Here is a 22,841-nt window from a genome sequence, read left to right as displayed (position 1 = left end):
ACATTTAAAAGGAATCTGGATGGGTAAGTGAATAGGAAGGGTTTAGAGGGAAAGGGGCCAAGTACTGGCAAATGGGACTAGATTAATTTAGAGTATCTGTTTGGCATGGATGAGTTGGACTGAAGGGTCTGTTTTCATGCTGTACATCTCTATGACTCTAACTAATAAATGTAAGAAGTCAAAATATTTTTCAAGGTTCTTTGAATGCATGTAGCATTACTAACAAACGAGAGGGATTAACAGTGCAAATAGAAATAAATGAATGTGATTTCATAAATATTACAGGAGATATAGTTATAAGTTGACCAGGACTGGAAACTCAATGTTCAAGTCTATTCAGCATTCTGGTAAAACAGGTAAAAAGGAAAAGGTGGTAGGCATTGGCAGTGCAATGTTGTTAAAGCAATAGATTGTCGAGTGGAATCAGTTTGTGTGAAAATAAAGAATAACATGGGAAATAAGTGTAGCTTCAGTACAGGACAAAATATAAATCAAGAAATAATGGAGGCATATAAGAAGAGCACTCCAATTTTCAATGGTGATTTTAATCTGCATATCGACTGGACAAATCAGATGAGTAAGGAAAACATAGATGACAATTTGTAGAGTAAATCATCGTTTGTTTCTACAATCTACCCAGGAGCAGGCTAGTTTAAATCTTGTCATGTGTCATGAGGTAGAATTAGTCAGAGATCTTGTAGTTAAGGATAATCCGGGGTTAACACAATATAGTGGAATTTCAAATTCAATTTGAGTGAAACTAACTTGGATCCCAAAGTATTGGCGCCAATCCAAATGAGTGCAATTACCGAGTAATGAAGAAAAAGTTGTCTAAGGTGGGCTGGGTAAAGTAGACTTGGGGGAAGGACAGCAGATGAGCAATAGCAGACATTTCAGCAAATATTGCATAATACTCTGGCATTTTACTACATTAAAGGCAGTTTATAGATTACTGCTGTATTTTTTGTTGTTTTTCACAGGAAACTGTATTTCTGACAAGGCTGACATTTATTGCCCATTTCTAATCATCTTTTTGAAAACAGCTGAGTGACTGTCAATCTACAGCGCAGTTAAAAGTCAACTGCATTGCTGTGGGTCTGGAAACAAATATATACCCACAATGGGAAAATATGACAAACTTCTTTCCCTAAAGGGCATAAATGAACCAGATGTGATTTTTCCAATGATATATTTGTGGTCACCCTCACTGATACTAGCTTTTTATTCCATATTTATTTAGTCATCTGAATTTAAATTCCCCAGCTGCAGTGATAGGAATATGAACTCATAACTCAGCTTCACTATTAGTCCAAGTAACATATCCCATTGAGACAATGCCTACAGGATTGTCTTGCAGCATAGATAGAAGGGGAACTAGGGAGAGGAAATGGGAAACATTGTTTAATGAACAAATTGTTTTATAATAAGTGATACCTTTGAACACATCTATTTCCCAGAGAGAGAAAGTAAGGAAGGAAAAAATATTTCCAACAAGGGGATTGCCACAGCTGCTACAGGACATAGTGGGGAGAACAACAAGCACTAATAACTTAATACAGTCAATGCCGATTTGGTATATTAGTGGCCAGTGATTGAAGAAAATGTTTTATACTTGATTACAGGCAATACATAGTATGGGTTATAAGTGGACAAAGAGGATTTTAAAAATTATGTTGAAGGCCTTGTATGATACTTACTTACAATATACAGGTGACCCACCTTTGGTGAATAGCTCACCTGAACACATCAACTGTACAGAGATGGGAAATTAACACTTGTGACTTTCACAGGTGACATCCTTGAATCCAGCAAACTGATGATCCGGCATTAATCAGGGCACAGTACTTAGTTCAGTATCTTGGGAGGACCTGCTGTTTGTGTTTCTGCATTTAACCAACCAGACTGGCTTGCAGCTATTATTGGTTGATGCAATTAAGTAGGTGTGTTTCAAATCATACCTCAGCTATAAATCCTGCAGGAGGAGAAATCCTTCCATATCCAATCCAGTATCATTTTGATTGGTTCTAACTGCCTTTCCGACAGCAGGTAATATCTCCTTTACTTCCCAGCTTTGTCAGTGCTTCCAACTGTAATTTGGTTATAAAGTACTTATAAAGACACTTCCTTTGTAGAAATTTTCTGGTAGAAATAACTCATTCAGTGGCAGTACATTCATTATTTACAGATACTCTGCTTATTGGATTTTAGACTAATTTCAATATTTGTACCTAAGGTGGATACACTAAGATTATTGTATTATTGCAGGACATTGATTTACCCAGCTATATTTTTCTGATAATTGAATTCTGTATATTGCCCTTATTAAAATTGATGTTTTTTTTGTGGATGTAGGAAGCAGGTAGCATGACATAGTACTAACATGCTGGTTTCTGCTTGCATCTTGTTCCTCAGACCTCTGTCAAGATGCCATCCCAGCTGGAGGGTGCCATGGATTCACTGATCCACGTCTTTCACAATTATTCTGGAAAAGAGGGAGATAAGTACAAACTCAACAAGGGTGAACTGAAGGAGCTTCTGCAAAGTGAACTGGGAAATTTCCTGGCGGTAAGAGCATAAAGTGACTCTGAAATGGGCAAAAGGATTGGTTTCAACCCCAACAGCCTTCTTTTCTTTTCTCTTTACTACTTTCTCAGATAGCAATTATGACTTCTCCATAGTGAGCCATTTGTGACTCTAGAGTGAAAATTGCATGAATTCTGCAGTTTCTTGCATTTGGCAACAAACACTGGGTAAGGGAATTAAACAACAAATATTCAATGTCTGTTTGCTGTCTGAAACCCATTACAGCTTCCACTATTCAGCAGAGATGAGTAAAATACAGTATTACGAGTATCACACACACAGGAGATTCTTCACTCCTTCATGTCTGTGTTGAATCTATTACACAATCATCCTTACTCTTCTTCCCTTTCCCTGCAAATGCTTCCTTTTCCAACTCCCCTTAGAAAGTACCATTGAATCAGCCTTCGCCACCATTTCAGCTAGTGCATTCTACATCACAAAAACTTAGCAAGCAAAACACAAGTCTCTCCTTTCCTCTGGCACTTTACCAAACAATAGCATTGTTTTCATGAGCCAAAGTTTTTCAGCAACTTGCTCCTGAATAAAATTGCTTATTACAATCGACTTTGCCAGTTTATTTTAATTAATTGTGCAACCTGAAATAAAATCTCAAACTGTGAGAAAGCGTCCAGTGAAATCAGTTGGAAACCATCTTGTAAAATGTTTAAAATGTCCTGTGCCAGGATGACTGAGCCTAGTGCTGTTCCTAGTCCGCGCTTATCTTCAAAGCCCACGTCTGGGAGTTTCTGTATAGAATTTGTAACCATGACAGAGTGGCTGAGCTATGTGAATAACATAGATGCACTTAAGGTAAATAAATGCTGCTATATATTCTCCAGTTGTAAAATGCTCGCCCAGAAAACAGTCAACAGTGATTGGGGCACCCCTCAAACCACCATTGTATTTGCCCCTTATAGTCAGGAGCTGCTGGACTATCATTTGATAGCCTGTCCCCTGCCGTGATTTGGATCTCCTGGACCATTATTCAATCACCCCCATACCTTTTCTAGTGACTCTGAACTCTCCCACGATCAAGCTCCACTCCCCGTGATCGGGAGCTTCATGATCTCTTTCATTTCCAAAAGATTTGAAGTTACGAAGCATGCTTCCTGCCTGTGAAGCCTCCAGCCTGTTAATGTGGACATAATTGTCTTAGGAAAGAAGAAACAAGGCCACTGACTGATTATTTAAATAGGAAACAAATGTATAGGGTTTCAGGGAATGGCAGGAGATTGGCACTGAGTTAAAATGTTCACAGAGCCATTGCACACAGGAGGGTCAAATGGCCTCCATTTCATTCTGTGATTCTGATTCTGTAAAGTTACCCTGTGTTTAAATTCTGCAGGATGTTCTGGAAACTGTCCTTTAGGAGGGGTTCCTCAGCTCACAACAGCAAAACAGTATTGCTGATGTTTATGGATATTTATTTGTCTTAGAAAGGAGAGAAGGTGAACACCTGAATCAGGCAGAATTCTGTAGAATAAAACCAAAAAATGTACTTTCACCATAACTTTAAGCGTACTTCTTATTACACAAAAGTAACACACCCTATTTGAATAGCATTGCCACAGCGTTATGTTGCAGATGAACTCAATCAGTCGATCTTGTCTGGCTTGTGTCTCCAAATAAGCATCATGATTTAGTGCCATTCTTCCACCCTTTCTCCATAAACATGTACATTATTTCTATTCAATTAATGCCAAATTTGGCTTCATTAGATCCACTTAGGGAATGTCATTTCCCAAGGGATTTCTGTAGAAGCACTAGAGAAATGCTGTAGATAACAAACAAAGTCTTCCCTGGAATTAAATATCATTTATAGACTTTGTTTTTTCCACGTGCTGGAAATGGTATTACTAGTCACAATAATAAACAGACAGAATAAAAGATTCAGAGTATAAATCACCTTGGCCCATAGTCCTAATGATACATGTTTATTGTCTGGATATTTTCACAAAGGATTTTCAATAGAGTGACTGCAATTAAGGTGTCATAAGTGCAAATTGATAACACTTAATTTTTAAAGATGCCTCAATTTTTCAAAAAAAAAGCCAGACATTTCTAAAAAATTTTTATTCATTCCTTGGATGTGTGCATCACTGGCAAACCCATTCCTAAGTGCCCTGTAATGGTGGTGGGAAACTGCTTTCTTGTACCATTGCAAGTCAATGTGGTGAAAGTATATCCACAGTGCTGTTTGGGAGACAATTGCAGGATTTTGATCATACAATATTGAAATAATGATCACTTAGTTCCAAGTTAGCTTGGTGTGAGATTTGGTGGGAACCTTACAGATGGTATCACCTGTTACCTTTGTTCTTCAAGTTAGTAGGGGCAACAATTTGAAAGACACTGTTGGAGGAGGTTTGGCAAATTCAGGCAGTATATCTTGTAAATGGTACACGCTGTTGCCACTATGTAAGGGTGGTGGAGGGAGTGAATGCTTAAGTTGTTGGATGGAATGCCAAATAAGTGGACTGCATTGGCCTAATTGCTGTTAAGGCTTGAGTCTAGTTGGAGATGCACTCCTTCAGACAAGTGGACAATATTCCATCACAATTCAGAGTGGTGGTTTGTAGATGGCGGACAGGCTTTGGGGAGTTAGGAGGTGTATTCCTCACTGCAGAATTCCCAACTCATGACCAACTGTTGTATCAGTATTTGTGTTTGGTCAAGTTCAAGGTCAGTGTTGACTCCCTGAATAGAGATTTGCTAATTGATGAAATAGGTGAAGATGGTTGGACTTAGGACACTGTCCTAATCTTTTTTTAATATATCCAGAAAGGCTGTTACATACATTTGAATATTTTGCTTCCCTCACCAAATTACCCGTGGTATTTATTCCATCTGTTAACCACCACCAATAAATCATCTATGTTTTCCAATTGATTGATTGATGTGTAAAGTTGGTTAAGAACAATGCAGACCATCAAAGATGAGTGTGTGCCAGAGAAAGGAGAAAACACTGTCCTAAAGAATTTCTACAGCAATGTCTTATAGCTGAGATGATTGGCCTCCACCATTGATAGCTCTATTCATCTAAACCAGGCACGGTTTGAACTCATGGTGAGATTTCCCCCTCAATCCAATTGGCTTTAATTTTACTTCGGTTCCTTGAGGTCGCACTTGTTTAGATGCTGCCTTGATCTCACTCAGCTCCTGAAATCAGTTCTTATGACCTGTTTAGAACAAAGTTGCAATAACATCTAGAGTTGAGTCATCCTAACAGCACCCAAACTGTACGTCAATGGGTTGGTTAGTGCTGAATAAGTGCTATTTGATAGCATGAGTTTCCAGTAGTACTTGAAGATGGCATCTGAAGCTATCACCACACTCCTGTGTCAAGTACATACTTCTCGACAACACCACAAGTTATGACTTTGAAATACCAATCAGTATTTGTATCCCTTGATTACACTTTGCTACTTTTCTCAGGTAATTTGACAGTTGATTACTGTGAAACATTATATAACCAGCGCTGCATAGATTTAGGGTAAAGTGCAGGAGGTTTAAGTAGAATGTGAGGAAACAATTTTTACCGACGGTAATGGGAACCTGGAACTCACAGCTTGTCAGGGTGGTAGAAGCAGAAACACTCATATCATTTAAGAAGTATTTAGATATACACTTGTGATACCAAGACGTAGAAGGTTATGGGCCAAGTGCTGGAAAATAGGATTAGAAAGTTAGGTATTTGTTTTTGACTGGTGCAGACTCAATGGACCAGAGGATATTTTTCTGCACTGTAGAACTCTCTCCCTTTTTTCTTTTCTGCCTGCTTTTTGGTCACCAATGCTATTTTGATTTTAGATGGATCTCAACTAGTGTCGCTCTATGTTTCACAAATATCACATGCTGTGATTTCGGGCAGCTGTACATTCTGCTATTGCCATGGGTCCCTGCCTCAAGGGGAGCCTTTTGTAGAAAGTGCAAATCTTGGACAGCCTCTGTCTTTACAATTTTAATGGGTTGATAATTAATGTGAACTGCTGTTGGTTGCACTCCTCCTGCCTCCACTCATTATTTCTTTGAACCCTTGGCTCTTGAACTCATTCTATAATGTACTTTGGCAGAAGACATTTATTTTCTTGATAGTGCTGATGTGTAGTTCACTCTGAAATCTCCACACATGTACTGCTAAGGGGTTTTCTTGCTGGAAGGGACTGCACTTCTCCTTTGGTTACTGCCTGCTTCTTCGGGGAACATGGACAGAGGTAGATTTTTTTAGATTACTTACAGTGTGAAACTGGCCCTTTGGCCCAACAAGTCCACACTGACCCTCTGAAGAGCAACCCAGACCCATTCCCCTACATTTACCCCTTCACCTATCACTAGGGGCAATTTAGGATGGCCTGCACATTTTTGGACTGCGGGAGGAAACCAGAGCACTCAGAGGAAACTCATGCAGACACGGGGAGAATGTGCAAACTCCACACAGACAGTTGCCTGAGGTAGGAATTGAACCTGGGTCTCTGGCACTATGAGGCAGCTGTGCTAACTACTGTGTCACCGTGCCACCCATAAATATATACATAGATTCCTTGGGATTCAACAACAGAGGGACTAGTAAAGTGAATAAGGGATGTCTAGTATAAGAAGATCAAGCTTCTGTTTCTTTTTTGCAAACTTGTAATATTATTCATTCCACCAGGAGCTTTATAACAAAACATCAATAAATTGATGAATTATTCTGACTTTTTTCAACTCATGGCATCATCAACATAAATACATATTTTCTGTAATTATGTTGCTACTTCTTATTTATCGTCCATGTCAATAAAAAACATAATCCATATTCCAGTCTTAAATTGTTACTTCCTCAAGCACTTTTGGCATCACCTTCTGCAATGTAAATTATCTAAGTTAACATTTAAGGCAATGAAACCCATCCTAAGCATGAGAATATTTTATGATGAGATAACCATATGTCAACAATTATTTCATCAACAAATCATGATCACAACCACATCCCTCAAAATTAGTTTACTTTAATTCTTAACAATTGGAAATGTACACGTATAAAATAAACTCAAAATTAGTTTTTTGTTGATAAGATTACATGAATTAGTGAATTGTACTGAACCTTTGCTAAATCTTTCATCCAAAGGCCCCAGCCTATTCCAAAAACTTGACATTTCTGATAGTCTTGGTCAGTGACTTTGCAAGCTATAGCCAGATCCTGTAGCCTAATTATGTGTTATTTACAGGAATTGCACTAATCAGATGGTCAGGGGAAACAAGTTTGTTGCAATAAAATAATGCAACATACCAGATATCTATCTTTGACTGGAGTTGACATTCCGTCCCTTGTTCCATCCATCTCCAAGGGTCTGTTGCATGGTAGTACCAGGTGCTGCTACATTCCAGAATTTCTAACTGGCTGAAGTACAGGGAATTTCCCCTGTACAATTCAAATAGACCTAATCCTTGTATCAAGCAATAAAAAGTGAATTGTACTCTAACTGCTGTAATACTATTCCCTTCATGGCATATAGATATGGATTATGATTGTATCTACCAACTCCCTACAAGCAGCAGCACAAGGAAATCAGTTAGCTATTTATATCTGAACAAATACACGTGTTAGTGTAGATAGGAATCATTTTTAGAGTAATTAGAATAAATTTTTAGAACAGACTAGTTATTAATGATATTTAGAAGGAAAAGTTGAGATTTGACCCAGAGTTAACGTAGTTGCTACTGGTTAATGTGGTATTTTAGGGAAACATGCTCATGTACAGAATCATACAGCACGGAAACCAACCCTTCAGTCCAACACGTCCATGCTGACCAGACATCCCAATCTGATCTCATCCTATTTGTGCCAGCATTTGGCCCATATCCCTCTAAACCCTTTCTATTCGTATACCTTTCCAAATGCCTTTTAAATGTTGTAATTGCACCCACTTCTGCCCTTTGTATGTTCACAAAAGCAATATGTTGGTGATGCCAAATACCTAAAATAGAATCAAAACTCAGTTAGAGCACAAACAGAGGCCCATCAGGTCTACACTGCTCTCTGAAGGAGCAATTTACTGTGTGCCACTCTCCCTGAAAACAAAAACAGCTTCTGGTCTCGCAGTGTCTGAGGAACGAGAAACAGAGTCAACATTTCAGGGCAATCACCCTTTATCAGAACTGAAACAAGGTCAGACATGCAACAGGTTTAAAACAAAGGCACAGCGATTTCAAGGGGGGGGGTAGCAGTTGGTGCTGGGGGAGGAAAACAACAAAACAGAAATTTCTCTTTTGATGAGATGCTTTCCAGCCTTCTGCTCTCAACATTGATATCAATACTTGACACCATACACTGTGCTACCATTGTGTTTTGATTTTCTGACTGAAGGCTCTGGTAATATTTCTGCATTAGCAATAAACTCTTCTTCAAGATTCATGTTGTCATCCCTTTATTATCCTTTAAGCACCTGCCTATTCGTTTCTTTTAACCTTCAATCTCTCCTGTTTTCCACCCCATCATGAATCCTTGCTTTAGTTGTTTTCGTAATCATTTCCAGTTCCAATAAGGTAATGAACCTGAAGTATGAATATTCTTTCACACTCCACAGATGCTGTCTGACCTGCTGAGTATTTCTAATGCTTTCTATTCTGACTTCTGTGTGTTTAGCTTAAGTACTTTGAGCTGTAACACACTGCCTGCAGAAACTGGAAAGATTCCATGTTAATGTAACAAGCAGTTAAGCAGTTCATTGAGATTAATTGATTACTTAATTGACTGGGGAGGTGTAAAGGAATAACAGTCCAACTCCATTTCCTTTAGCCCCCTCCCCTCTCCCTCATGTTTGATGGTTTGCATTGCCCTTAATGGGCTTTGCACATAAATAGTTCAATTGGAATCATGACTGCTGCTGGTTAATAGATGGGGAGAAAATCCATTTTTTTTGTGATGGGGGAAAAGTAGATTCCATTGTGTAAGAGCATTTCTGGATATAAGAAAAGAAAGTAAAGGAGTAATAAGTGGGGCTAGCATGTTGAAGGAGCTGTAAGTCTGAACAGTTCATTCAACTTGATCCCCAGAGAAAGGTGTCTTAGGAGTTCCCTGGCACAGTGATAGAGTCTCTACACTTGGGCTTGAAAGTTCTGGTTTAAGTCCCTAAAGTAGTGATGGCCACAGAACTGTGTCATACCATGTCCAAATTTAAAAAAATAAGATAGGTCTTGTTTTCTGTCTTGCTGACTGCTTTGGGTTCAGAATGATGTTCGGTCAAGATTGTAATCCAAGTCACAAATACGCAAAGGCTCCTTTCAGCTGCCCTGTGTTCTTTTTTGAAGCATGTAAAGGAACAAACTTTACTCGTACATTTGTTAGTTATGGACTGCTAAACTATTTTTCAAGTGCTAAGTTATACATTATAGAAACTATCATGGTCATCGACTACTACAAACCTTTTTTTCTTCATGATTATTTAAGAATGACTCAACAAAAATGGGGAATTTGATGAGAACTTTGGAATATTTTAAAGACCAAAACATCACACTACTATAAGTGCTGAAAATCTAAACCATAACCAGAAAAACCGAAAACAACTGACAGACAACATTTCAAAGTAGTAACAAGTTGTAAAGTTTTTAGGCTTAACTCTAGCAGAATGGGATGATGCTAAGGATGAACAATTGAATGATAAAACACACCAAGAGAAAGGTAAATGCTGAAACTCACAAACTAAAGACCACATTAAAAGACAAAATGATAACAGTTAGAACAGAAAATGGTTAACTGTCAGGGTGAAAATAGCATGATAGTGGGTAAAACTATATAAATTCAAGACAAAGTCAAGATCCAGAAAATGTGAATTGTGAATTTGAAGAGGAGGAACATAGAGGAACAAAAATGATGCAAGCTTTAGTGGCTCAGAAGGTATTCAGAAAAGTCAGCACAAGGATTGCAGATGATCACTCCAAAGGTGTATTGAAGAACAATCTTCACCTCTGATTCCACTTTACTAAAACTTATTGAAGAGGGGAAACACAGAAGGTGCTCTAGTGAAGGTATCAACCTGCTGACATCAATATTAAGACCAGATAATATTGCATTGTGTATGGTATAGAGATGACATTTTATTGAGCTTCATTGGAAGCATGACAATGGAAACTAAATTCAGGGTAATGGAATAATGAGGTGAAGTGGTAAACAACAGGAAGTTTAAACTTAGAACATAGAAACAGGTGCAAGTGTAGGCCATTAGGCCCTTCAAGCCTGTTCTACCATTCAGTAAAATTTTGGCTGCTCTACTTATGGTCTTAAATTCATTTTCCTATCTGCTCCATCTACCTGTCCATAACCTTTGACACCCCTGTTAATCAAAATGTTGTCTGATTCAGGCTTGGATTATTCAATTACCCAACCTCTTTCTTATGGATAGAACAGAGCTATTATGCTGTAAGATCATGAGAAATAGGAGCACAAGTAAGCTTTTTGGTACATTGAGTCCTCTCCACTGTTCACTGAGATCATGGCTGATTTGATAATGGACAACTCCACTTCCCTGTGGTTTCCCTTGAACCCTTGATTCCCTTATTGATTAAAAGTGTCTATCCTAGCCTAGAATAGTCTTGGTACCCAGCCTGTACAGCTTCCTGCAGTGTAGAATTCCACAGATTGACTGAAATAACTTAACAGAGGCCAGTATTCCATCACCAAGTCATGTTTGTTTACACCTGGGGTGTCTTTAATACCGATCCAGCTTCCTTAGAGCCAACTCTAAGAATGGGCCGAACCTTTCACACTCCTGTTTATTTATTTTTTTTCTGTGTTTTTTTAACCCCCGACGGTAGTCCTTATTCTTTTCCACAGCACCCATTGGTGTGTGTGTGTGCAATATGCACACTCCTGTTTATATCTGTCATCCAGCTCTCCCTTATTGGACCCAATAAACAGCCCCAATCAGGGAACTCATATTCTATGCAGCCCACCTGGTTGACCTTGTTACAATCACTACATCTCTCCCTCTCTAAGTCCAAGGACATAGGTCAGTTCTTTTTTCTGTAGCTTCTCCTGGGTGTTTTAGCACCAGGTTCCTCCAACGCTGCTTCTGAAACAAGTGGCCTGTAGTACACAGTAGCTGACACCTTGCACCTGGAGCAAGGCGGGTCAAAGTTATTCTCTTCTATGGGCGGCAAAGGGTGTTGAGGCAGTAATATCCGCTGTCGCCATCTGAGATGCTGAGGTTTCTTCAACGCTTGACTGACAGCACAAACCCATGGGCTCTGGAACAGTCAGAAAGGCAGTCGGGAGCCAGGCACATTTTGCTCCCATGCCATTTGTAAGTTTGCATCTTTCATATGGTCCACATGTTTTTCAGGACCATTGCACCTCCCAGAACATTACACATCACTGGAACTGACCTTGCATCAACCATGCCTCTGACCATGCAGAGCCATTCCTGAAGTTCCCATACCAAACTCGTCCCCTGAAGCGAAATCCCCTGTCTGCCTTGCTCAGTAGAATCTTGTGTCCGGCGTTGGTGTTCCTGATGCTATTTCACGCTGCCCCACCAACCCCCACCCCCACCCCCACCCAGCCCACACCCTCTGCCCAGGTCAGGAACATCAGATTGAACCTGATGTGGAGTCTTCTCCCCATTAGCAACTGTGCTGGAGCTATCCTTGTAATTGCATGAGGGATGGTTCTATTATCAAATAGGTACTGGGACAGTTTGGTATCAAGTGGAGATAAAGCGTGTTTCTTTAAGCCTACCTTCAATGTTTGGACTGCTTTTTCTGGCGGACATTGGATGATGGATGGTATGGAGCTGTCCTTATAAGCCGAATACTATTGGACTTTAGGAACTACTCAAATTCCCTGCTGGCAAACTATGGCCCATTATCTGTGACCAACAGTTCTGGGACTCCATATATTGCCAAAGATGCATGCGGTTTTTCTGTTGTTGTCCCCACTTTGATGAATGAACTCTATGCATGTCCATTTTGAGAAGGCATCCACAATGACTAAAAACATTAAGCCCGTGAAAGGGTCTGCATAGTCAACATGTAACCATTGAGCCACCATGCTTCCCTGAAATGTTTGTTTAAAAATGCACTTCTGCATGGGAGGTAGGGGAGGCACGGTGGCTCAGTAGTTAGCACTGCTGCCTCACAGTATCGGTTGACTGTCTGAGGAGTCTGCATGTTCTCCCTGTATCTGCATGGATTTCTTCTGGGTGCTGTTTTCCTCCCACAGTGAACAGATGTGCAGGTAAGGTATATAGGCTGTACTAAATTGTCCATAATGTCCAAGGATGTGTAGGCTTTGGAGGGTTAGCAATGAGAAATTCAGGATTATGGGGAAAGGATAGGGGGGGTTGGGTGTGGATGGGATGCTTTTCAGAGGGGTGGTGCAGACTCAATGGGATGGATGGCATCTTTCCGCACTGTAGGGTTTCTATGATTCTATGAAGTGCCTCAGGATATTTTAGCACATTAAAAGTACCAAGTAAGATAAGTAGTTATTATGTTGGTTACAGCATTGGTCAAAAAATTATATACTAAATATGTCAGAAATAGCTGTAAAGTTCAAAACTAATCGTTAAGCATAGGTAACGATACTGTAATGTCAATATATTTGGTTTACACTGAGCAGTTAACTACTTAGGATTACTGTTAAAGTAGTTTTGGTGATAATAGGATAGGTAGATCTATCAGCACTGACAGATGTGAGGCTTCCTGCTGCAAAGAAGAATCCAACTCTGGCAAATCATGTGTACATTAAGTAGCACAAGTTTCACCTCCGCTCGACCTGGGTGCTTTCCTTTTTCTGTTTGTCTTTTCCTTATTGTGGAATTTCTTTTCTCTCTTTGCATCCCTTCCTGATGGTAGGATCGTAATTGTTTTTATTAACTTGCAGGTTATGGGGATTGCTAATTTATTTTGATCCCTAATCGAGACAACAATGGCTTGCTCAATGATTTAAGACAGCAATTCAGAATCAATTACAGGAGCTCCCCGCTCTCCAAAAGCAGAGCATTCCTATGAAACCTTTCATAAGCTGAAATGACACAAAGCGAAGAAGCAATTATCATTCATTTATATAGGAAAAAGTTTTAAGCATTTCCACTCCCAAAAAATAACCTACTAAACCATACTAAATAATGCACAAAACCTAAAATAACACTATAGTAAAAGCAGGAATGATATGATAATTATACAACCTGTATAAAATTGAACTAATGTATGTACAGTGTAGTTTCACTCACCAGAATTGGGAAAACAGCAAGCACACTTGAAAGGCTAAGATGTGTTGGCAATGATGGTATACTAGGCCAAGTGATTGGGGTGGTGGGAGGTACAGGAGACTGCGATGTAGAAGAGAGAGAGGAAGAGGGTCATCTATTAACATTTCTGGGGAAGGCGCTTGGCAGCGCCACTCTCGCTGCATGTGCTATTTTGTAAAAGCGAAAATCCTCTTCTGGATAGAGAAAGCAGGTACTAATGTAGGACTTCCGTAAAAGGAAATTGGCATGAAGTGATTGTCCAAAAAGCGGGGGAAACCTGTAGACTAATGTGGGTCTGGAGTCACATAAAGGTCAGGCTAGATAAGGACAGTTGTGTTCCTTCACTAAAAGACATTAGTAAGCTAGATAGATTTTACAATCATCTGGTATTTTGTAATCACTACTGCAGTATGTTTCCAAAATAAGGAACAGCAATCCTACCATCATTAAAAGCCTTCTATAAAGGTATAGATTCTATGGTCACCGAAATTAAGAATCCAATGACATTCCCTAGCTTACAAGGTAATCAAATAAATTATTTTGTTTTTAGACAGCTAGCTCACACTGCTGGTGCTCAAGTTGAGGTAACAAATGCAGGAGAGTACATTGTGTGCTCAGGCATCTGCTTTCTACTCTGGAACACAGTGGAAGTTATCAGCAGAACAAAAGAAAATTATGGTTCATTTAGCTTTTCTTTTTGAGTGGCTTGCAGTTCTCCATTTAAGTACCCTGCACAAGTGGACAGTGGTCAGAGTGGACAGACCACCCATTTGTTCCTGAAAATTACAATTGGGATCCAGCATCTTGTGGAGGACATTCAACTTGCTGGTCAATGATCCTTTGACAGGAAAGCCTGAAGATGAAGGCCAAGTTACACCTGTCCTCACTCTGACAAGAAACAGGTGGCAAACATGTGAAAATCACCTCTTTTATTTTCTAACTGCTCGAAGTTGACTGCAATTCTGCCTTTTGAGTTAAGCATGGTATCTTCTGAAATGGATGATAGGTGTATTAAGTGTGACAATGCAAATACCAGGTTAATTAAAGTTAATTTGTGAACCAAATTACAACACCTAACTATCTTAATCATACAATTTACAGACATAAAACAAGCTTGCTCATTAAGCATTTTAACTCTGTCCCTAATCCAACTAAAGTCCAGAGATAGATATGGGAGATATATAAGGTAAGAATCTGCTGTTTCAAATATTTTAATTTTTTTTAAAAAGAAGCTCTATTTTTGAGGAGCTTTTGATGGATAAGAGTGAATCTGGTTCATTGAGAAAGTGAAAGTAAAACTGCATTGTAGAAAGGATCATATGTAAATCTGCTTTTCCCTTTTTTAACTGCATGCCAAAGTGCTACACATTTTCTAACATACATGAAGCTGCAAATTGCCTTTGGGTATAATGACAGATTATGACTCATGACACTCGAATGGCAATAGTGTATTACTCTAACAGATTCATTTACTGGCTCAAAATAAATGGTTTGATGGCTACCATTAATACTGCAGCTGAAGAAAATTTATTTGAATGTATTCATCTGCTATCATCATTAGAATTAATGGGTTCTCTACTTTTGGTATTTTGAGAAAGGTTTCCTCTATTAGAAATACAAACCTGTTCCATTCTGAAATTGTTCTCAAACACGAGTTTCTGGTGATCTTGTGCCTGTGAACTGTTGTGAGCAGTGAGCCAAATCTCCATTATCATTGTTCATTGAGTTGACCTCTTTAGAGTTTGGGCAGACAGGACCATTTAATCATTTGGGATGGGTGGCCCATTCCTACAGATGTGCAATTAAGATGACCACCATCATGTAAGATGGATCTTGAGAACTAAGTAGGGCTAAAGAAAGCCTGTTCTCATTTCTTTTTCCTTTGGGGAAGCTTCATAGAGCAATTGATTCCTGCCTAAATGTTCGTGTGGATGTTGTCTGCTCTAGTGTGGATAAATTGTATCACGATAAAAATATGATGCATAATGGTGTACCCACTGTGAGAATGAAAGTAGGATATTGGACAGTGTTCTGGATCGTTAAAATTTCACTGAATAAAAGCTGAAACTCACAAAATAAAAGGGACATGGCAGCATGGATATAAAGTTGGCTGAAAACAGTGTGATGGTGAATGATTGATTGTTTTGTATGTATGAGAAGGATGATTGGTGACATTCCTCAGGAATCAGCACTGGGACCATAGCTTTAGTTAATATATAATAACCTAGACTTGAGTACACAGAACACAATATTGAACTTTGCAGATGATGCAAAAATTGGAATTATTATAAAATTTGAGGTGGATAGTGATGGATTTCAAGAAAGAATGAATACGTGGCAGATGCAGTTTAATGTAGAAAAGTGTGTAATGGTGCATTTTGGAATGAGGAGTAAGGAGAGACAATACAATAGAATCATTGAGTCATACAATACAGAAACAGATCCTTCAGCCCATCCATCCACGTATCCCAAACTGAACTAGTCCCATTTGCCTGGGATTGGCCAATATTCCTCTAAACCTTCCTTATATGGATTCTAAAGGGGGTACAGGAACAGAAAAGGCTGTTATAGACTCAGAGTCAAACAGCATGGAAACAGACCCTTCAGTCCAACTCATCCGTGCCAACCAGACATCCCAACCTGACCTATTCCCATTTGCCAGCATTTGACCCATATCCCTCTAAACCCTTCCTATTCATATACCTATCTAGGTGCCTTTTAAATATTGTAACTGTACCCCACCACTTCTTCTGGGAGCTCATTCCAGACACGCACAACCGTCTGCATGAAAAACTTACACTGAGGTCAATGTTAAATCTTTCTCCTCTCACCTTAAAACCTATGCCCTCTAGGTTTGGACTTCCGCACTACAGGTAAAAGACCTTGGTTATTTATGCCTCTCATGATTTTATGAACCTCTATAAGGTCACCCCTCAACCTCTGACGCTCCAGGGAATATAGCCCCAGCCTATTTAGCCTCAAACCCTCCAGTCCCAGCATGCTTGTAAATCTTTTCTGCACCCTCTCAAGTTTAACAACATCTTTCCTATAGAAGAGCAATCAGAATTGTACACAGTATTCTAAAAGTCACCTCACCAATATCCTGTACATTCACCACATGACCTATACTCAATGCACTCACTAATGAAGGCAAGCATGTCAAATGCCTTCTTCACCACACAGTGTCTCCATATTCAAGGACTGTGCACCTGCACACCAAGGTCTCTTTGTTTGGCAACACTCCCCAGGACCTTACCACTAACTGTATAAGTCATGCCCTAGACTGTTCGAACAAATTGCAACATCTTATGGTCTCCTTCTCTCTACTCCCACTCTCCATTATATTTTCAAATTTGATAGGCAGAATATTAATGGGGTGAGTGGAGGGGAAGGTTGTGCTCTGATTGTCTTGCTGGTTTGCTAGCACCCCAACCTCTCATGGGACATATTCTATAGGGGATTGCTGGGGCATGTTAGCTGGTAACTAATTTGGGGTCATTAAAGTCCTAATGCAGCCTACTGCCAGAGGCCGACTGAAATTTTCCAGTCAGCCTTTGCGGTATGTCCAAGGGGTAGTCGGGACTAGGTCAGCTGCCTCCCAGTGGCAGAGCAAGGTCCAGCACTCCAAGGCTATGAGGCCATCCCCTCCTCAGGTACAACTCCAGACCATTCATTTGAGGAGTTCCCTCTCCAGCAACTTCTACGTCTACATTTCAAAATTTAATAAGCTGGAGAGAGGGCCTCAAAATGACTGCCTGTGACAGTTCACAAAATACGGTCAGTTTGCAATTCCTATTTGTATGAAAAATCCGACACATTATTTCGAGCAAACGGGCAACTACAGCATAATGCAGGAATTCTCTGGCCATGCATGTGGTGGCTGCAGAGACAGCCAGTGGGAAATCTCTGGTTGTCAGCATAAAAAAAAGACATGATCAATATGCCTGTGCATAATTATTAATAAAAGTGCAGCTTTTTGAAGTATTTGATGAAATAATCCAGGAAAACAGTTTTAAACATGAGATATTTGTTCAAAATTGAACTTGCTAACCTATGATGAGATGACAGCCATTATATTTTTGATATAGGCCATTATTTTCCATTCTGTGCCAAGTGCTACTTAAGCTTTAATTCATATGTTTTCATATCAGAATGTATTTATTGTTCATTAATAACATAGAAGCTCAGATAGCCTACTCCAAATGAAATATTGGAGAATTGTCACATTTAAAAATGACTTATTTTGTTTTCTATGCTATTGTAATATTTATTTTCCTTTTTTACTATTCAGCAATGATGTGCTACCTGCATAATTTCTGTGTAATTGGCATTAATGCTCTTCAGTGAGTTGTACCATTCATAAAGTTAAATGCGTCTAATTAACTTTCTCCTTTGTTTCTCCAGTCTCAGAAGGACCCATCTCTCGTGGACAATATTATGAAAGATCTTGATTCCAACAAGGACAATGAGGTGGATTTCAATGAATTTGTTATTTTAGTTGCAGCTCTGACCGTTGCCTGCAATGAGTTTTTTGAAGAGCAGCTTAGAAAAGAAGCGAAAGGCAAGTAGGACTGTAAAGATCTTGAATAGGCATCCTGGTAAACACCAGGTTAAAAAAGGATACAAACATATCCTTTTTCCTTGGTAGATCAGATATAAATTATTTGTCTATGTATTTTGTAAGTAAAAATAGATAATTCACTTCAAAGACAATAAAATGTTACACGTTACACAAATGTTTCCTTAAAACAATTATTTTACACCACCTTATATTAAATACAAAATCCACCCCAAAGATCCAGAAAGTAAAGGATGTTAATAATTCATATCTTAGCCAGATATAAATAAGGATCAAGTGAGTATAGATTTTGTGTTATTTAGTACATTTCTGGTCCCAAGGTCTATTCCAAAAAAATTATTAAAAATTATAGTTGAAATAGTTTCTCATTTTGTACAGGGATGACGCACAATGAGAAACAGTGAAATATTGCATTTATTCCACTCTTGTATTGTGAAATTATAAACACATAATATTTATGAGTGATGCTGCCATTCAGGAGCCTTGCAAACTGGATATGTGCATTAGGAAATCAAATGCTGCTTTTCTTACTTTATATATAGACCTGGGAAGATGATTCTCTCAGTCATTGGCATGCACTTGTAAAGTCAACCATTTAATGAATACCACCAATACATGGGATAAGCTATTTTTCACACTCTTCATCCTTGAATAAATTGTGTCAACATTCAGATTAAATTTCACGTATTTTGATTTAATGTTAATCAGCATTATTCATAGTATTGAAAAGAAAATGACATGCAACTACCAACATACACACAGCAAACAGCAAATGAAATGAATGACCAGTTAATCTGTTTTTTCCTGGTGCTGATTGATGGAACAATATTGTATGAAATAGCAAAAGCACTTTTAGTTCTTTATTGAATAGTACCAGAAGCTATTTCACTTAAAACAGAATCTCAACTTAACATATTATATAATAATACTGCCACAAAGAATTGCAAACTGTGAGGAGGATAACGTGGAATTCCAAAAGGACATTGAAAAGTTAGTCGTGTGAACGGATAGGTGGAAGATGAGGTTTAATGCAGAGAAGTGTGAGGAAGAACACTGAAAGACAATGTAAAATAGGGGTTATAATTCTAAGAGGGTACACAAGCAGAGGGACCTGAATGTATATGTGCACAGAACATTGAAGGTGTTAGGACAGGTGGAGAGAGCAGTAAATGAAGCATAGTGTCCTCAACTTGATTAATAGGCCAGACAATACAAGGGCAAGGAGGTGATATTGCATTTATACAAGACAATTGTCAGCTCTCAGCTGCAGTATTGTGAACAATTGTGGATGCTACCTTATAGGAAAAATGTGAACGCATTGGAAAGAGTGATTTTCTAGAATGGCTCCAGGTTTAAGAAACTTCAGCTATGAGGATAGATTAAGTAACTGGGACTATTCTCCCTGGAGAGAAGAAGGTTGGAAGGTTTTCAAAATCGTGAGCAGCTGGACAACTGAGTAGATAGAGCACAATTGTTTCCACTTGTAAAACAAACAAGAATGAGGTAAAATGATGTGCAAATAAAGCAAGGGTAATGTGGGAATTGTTAAGGTATGGAATGAGCTGCCTTTTTGGAAGCAGGTTCAATTGAGGCATTCAAGAGAGCATTTCTTTTGTATAGTAATGGTGTGCAGGTATATGGGGAAAAGACAGGAGATTGGCTGTAGTCATTAGAGCCAGTGAAGGCACAATGCACTGTAACCATTTTGTGTTCCTGAGTAATACTCCTAAAAATACAGTGCACACTCAGTGCTGCATTGATGTGTCAGCCACAATTATGTACTTCAGTCCTAGAGTAGGACTTGAACTTACAACCTACTGCGTTTGAGGCAAAAGTCATATCAACTGAATAATACTGACATTTTAAGTGGCTTTCAGACTTCTCACCAGTTGGAATTGGTCACTATCTGAAATAAAACCTCGCAATTAAGTTCTAAGTTGAAGCCCTACCTCAGACACAAACAGCAGTTATATCTTTCTGCATCCCAGGAGCCATTATGAATTGTTTGATTCCTGTCTCTGCAGAAAGACAAAGATGGAAATGTCCAGTCACAAATAGAAAATCAAGCTACTTGCTGCGTAAGAGCTGCAAGAGGCTATTATTATTATCACTGGTGTAAAGTGTCTTGCAAACAGGTACTACAGCTTTATAGCACCAGTGAGGATTGGATAAACAAGTGATTGTCAAGTCATTAGCAGTACTTTTTGAATTGGAGACTGTTTTATTCCATCACCTATTAACACCATCACTTTTTTGCAGAAACTAAAACTCACTTTACAATCCAACTATAGTGAAGTATTACAAAATTGTGTGTAAGTAAATAATTAAGGAAGAAGAATGGAAGCCTACTGTAATGTGTTCTTTAAGCAAACAGAATAATATTTATATGAAAATATCATTTATCAAGGCAATACCATGGATGTTTATTAAGTCTTATGCAAGCCTATTAACTTGATGGTCCAAGCTGGTTATCTGAACAGTGTGATAAATGTGCATATGAATTGCATTTTTGTGCTTTATTTGTTTAATCAACAATGCAACCATCAGGCATTTTCAGATAAGATTAATGATGGATAGTGAGCTTGTGTAATGGATTTCACTTATTACTGTGCATTGCTTCCAACTGTCTGATGATGTAACTGATAAAACTTCGCTCCTTCTCAAGCAGTCCGAGTCATTTACAAGCAAGCAAAACACAAATAATCAAATCTGTGTGCCCGCAATTCTAATGGATCAACAATAAAGAGTACCATGTTTAAAATAAAGTAGCTGATTCATATTCTGTCAAGAGCATCTCCAAATGTTATTACCAGTGAGTCACCTCACCTATTATTTTTATGACGAGCCACATGAAGCATCTTTAGGGCACAAAGTTCAAGGAAACGTATTGCTATTTATACTGTGTTCAAGAATATTTTCAAATTCATCTCAGTTTTGAAAATCACAAAGATGAGATTTTTTTTGTTCGTTATTGGAGTTTGGGTGTTGCTGAAGATTGGCATTTATTGCCTAATTCACCCTTTGAGAAGGTTTTGATGAGTCTCTGCACTCTATGCACTGAAGGTCATGGCATTTTACTTTCGTACAAGTATTTAGATTCAGATAGTAAGTTTGGAGTTCAAAGCTAGTCTCCATAATGGTGACCATGAAACCATTGTTGATTGTCATAAAAGCCATTTGGTTCAGTAATGCCCTTTACGGAAGTTCTGCCCTACACATGAATCCAGACAGACAGCAATATGATTGATTCTGGCATGCCTAGTGAAATGGCCTGGCAAACCACTCAACTGTATTAAACTTAAAAGTTTAAAAGAATGAAACAGTACAGACCATTTGGCATTGACCTATGCACCAGCAACAAGACAATGGCAACTAGCCCTGTCTACCCAGCTACTTTTGCATTACTCACATCTGGTGTTGCTGCAACATTGTAAGAGCTGCTCCACAGGCTTATCAAGCAACAGCTCGACACGAATATATTCATGGAAAATGACCATAAGAAATAGAAACACGAGTAAGACATTCGGCCCCTCGAGTGTGGTCTGCCATTCAACAGGATCATAGCTGATCCAAAAATCTCATATCGATATTCCTACCCTTTCGCCGTAACTTTTCATTCTCCTACTGATTAAGAATTCATCTATACCCAAGGACTTTGCCCTGACAGCTCTCTGTGGCAAGGAGCTCCAATAAATCAAACTCCTGAGAGAAGAAATTCCTCCTCATTTCAGTCTTAAATTGGTGCCTTTTTATCCTAAGATTCTGCCATCTGGTCCTTGGCCTTCCAACAACAGAACTGACCCTCTCAGTATTTACCCTGTCAAGCCCCTGAAGAATCCTATACAGTTCAGTGAGATGATCTTCTGTTCTTCTAAACACCAATAAAACACATTCAATGTTCAAGAATATTTTCAAATTCATCTCAATAATAAATATCAAAAATGGGAAGTTTTTGTTCATAATTGAAATTTGGATGTTCCTGACAAGATCGGCATTTATTGCTGGAACCGACTTGCTATTGAGAAGGTTTCGGTCAGCATCTGTAGTCTATGTGATAAAGGTTATGGTTTTTTTCAAAGTAAATATTAATTTCATGATTTTCAGAAAAAGAACCAGACACCAAACTCACCTTCTCCAGCTATGTCCTATTCTGCCAGCTATGCAGACCTTGCAGAGGTGGTGCCAAGAGGTATGCAGTTGGGAAGGAGTTACACTGGGGAATCCTCGAGTTTGACTCTGGAACCCAGGAAGTCCCATGGCATCAAGCCAAACATAGGCAAGGAAACCTCCTGCTGATTACTACCTACTGTCCCACCTTGGCTGATGAATCAGTGCTCCTCCAATTTATACACCATTTGGAATAAGCATTAAGATTACCAAGGACACAGAGTGTACCCTGGGTTGGAGAAATCCAATGTCTGTTGCTAAGAGGAGCTCGGTAGCACTATTAC

The 22,841-nt window shown here is 38.9% G+C and overlaps 1 protein-coding gene across 1 annotated transcript; it reads left to right on the top strand.

The window, feature by feature from the left end:
- The first annotated feature begins 2,006 nt into the window (after positions 1-2,006).
- On the top strand, positions 2,007-21,134 carry s100z (S100 calcium binding protein Z). The gene is made up of 3 exons (XM_072591736.1): positions 2,007-2,046; positions 2,413-2,565; positions 18,216-21,134. Exons 2-3 carry the CDS (start codon positions 2,425-2,427, stop codon positions 18,378-18,380), a joined length of 306 nt encoding a protein of 101 aa, XP_072447837.1. The 5' UTR covers positions 2,007-2,046; positions 2,413-2,424; the 3' UTR covers positions 18,381-21,134.
- Positions 21,135-22,841: the final 1,707 nt, after the last annotated feature.

The sequence above is a fragment of the Chiloscyllium punctatum genome, chromosome 2 (assembly GCF_047496795.1).
Source record: "Chiloscyllium punctatum isolate Juve2018m chromosome 2, sChiPun1.3, whole genome shotgun sequence".
Taxonomy (NCBI): Eukaryota; Metazoa; Chordata; class Chondrichthyes; order Orectolobiformes; family Hemiscylliidae; genus Chiloscyllium; species Chiloscyllium punctatum.
The sequence above is the reverse complement of the archived record's forward strand: the minus strand, read 5'-3'. Positions and strand labels throughout refer to the sequence as shown.

Coding starts and splice junctions, on each gene's coding strand:
- s100z (XM_072591736.1), top strand. CDS start 2,425: ATGCCATCCCAGCTGGAGGGTGCCATGGATTCACTGATCCACGTCTTT. Junction 2,566..18,215: donor AACTGGGAAATTTCCTGGCG/GTAAGAGCATAA, acceptor TTGTTTCTCCAG/TCTCAGAAGGACCCATCTCT.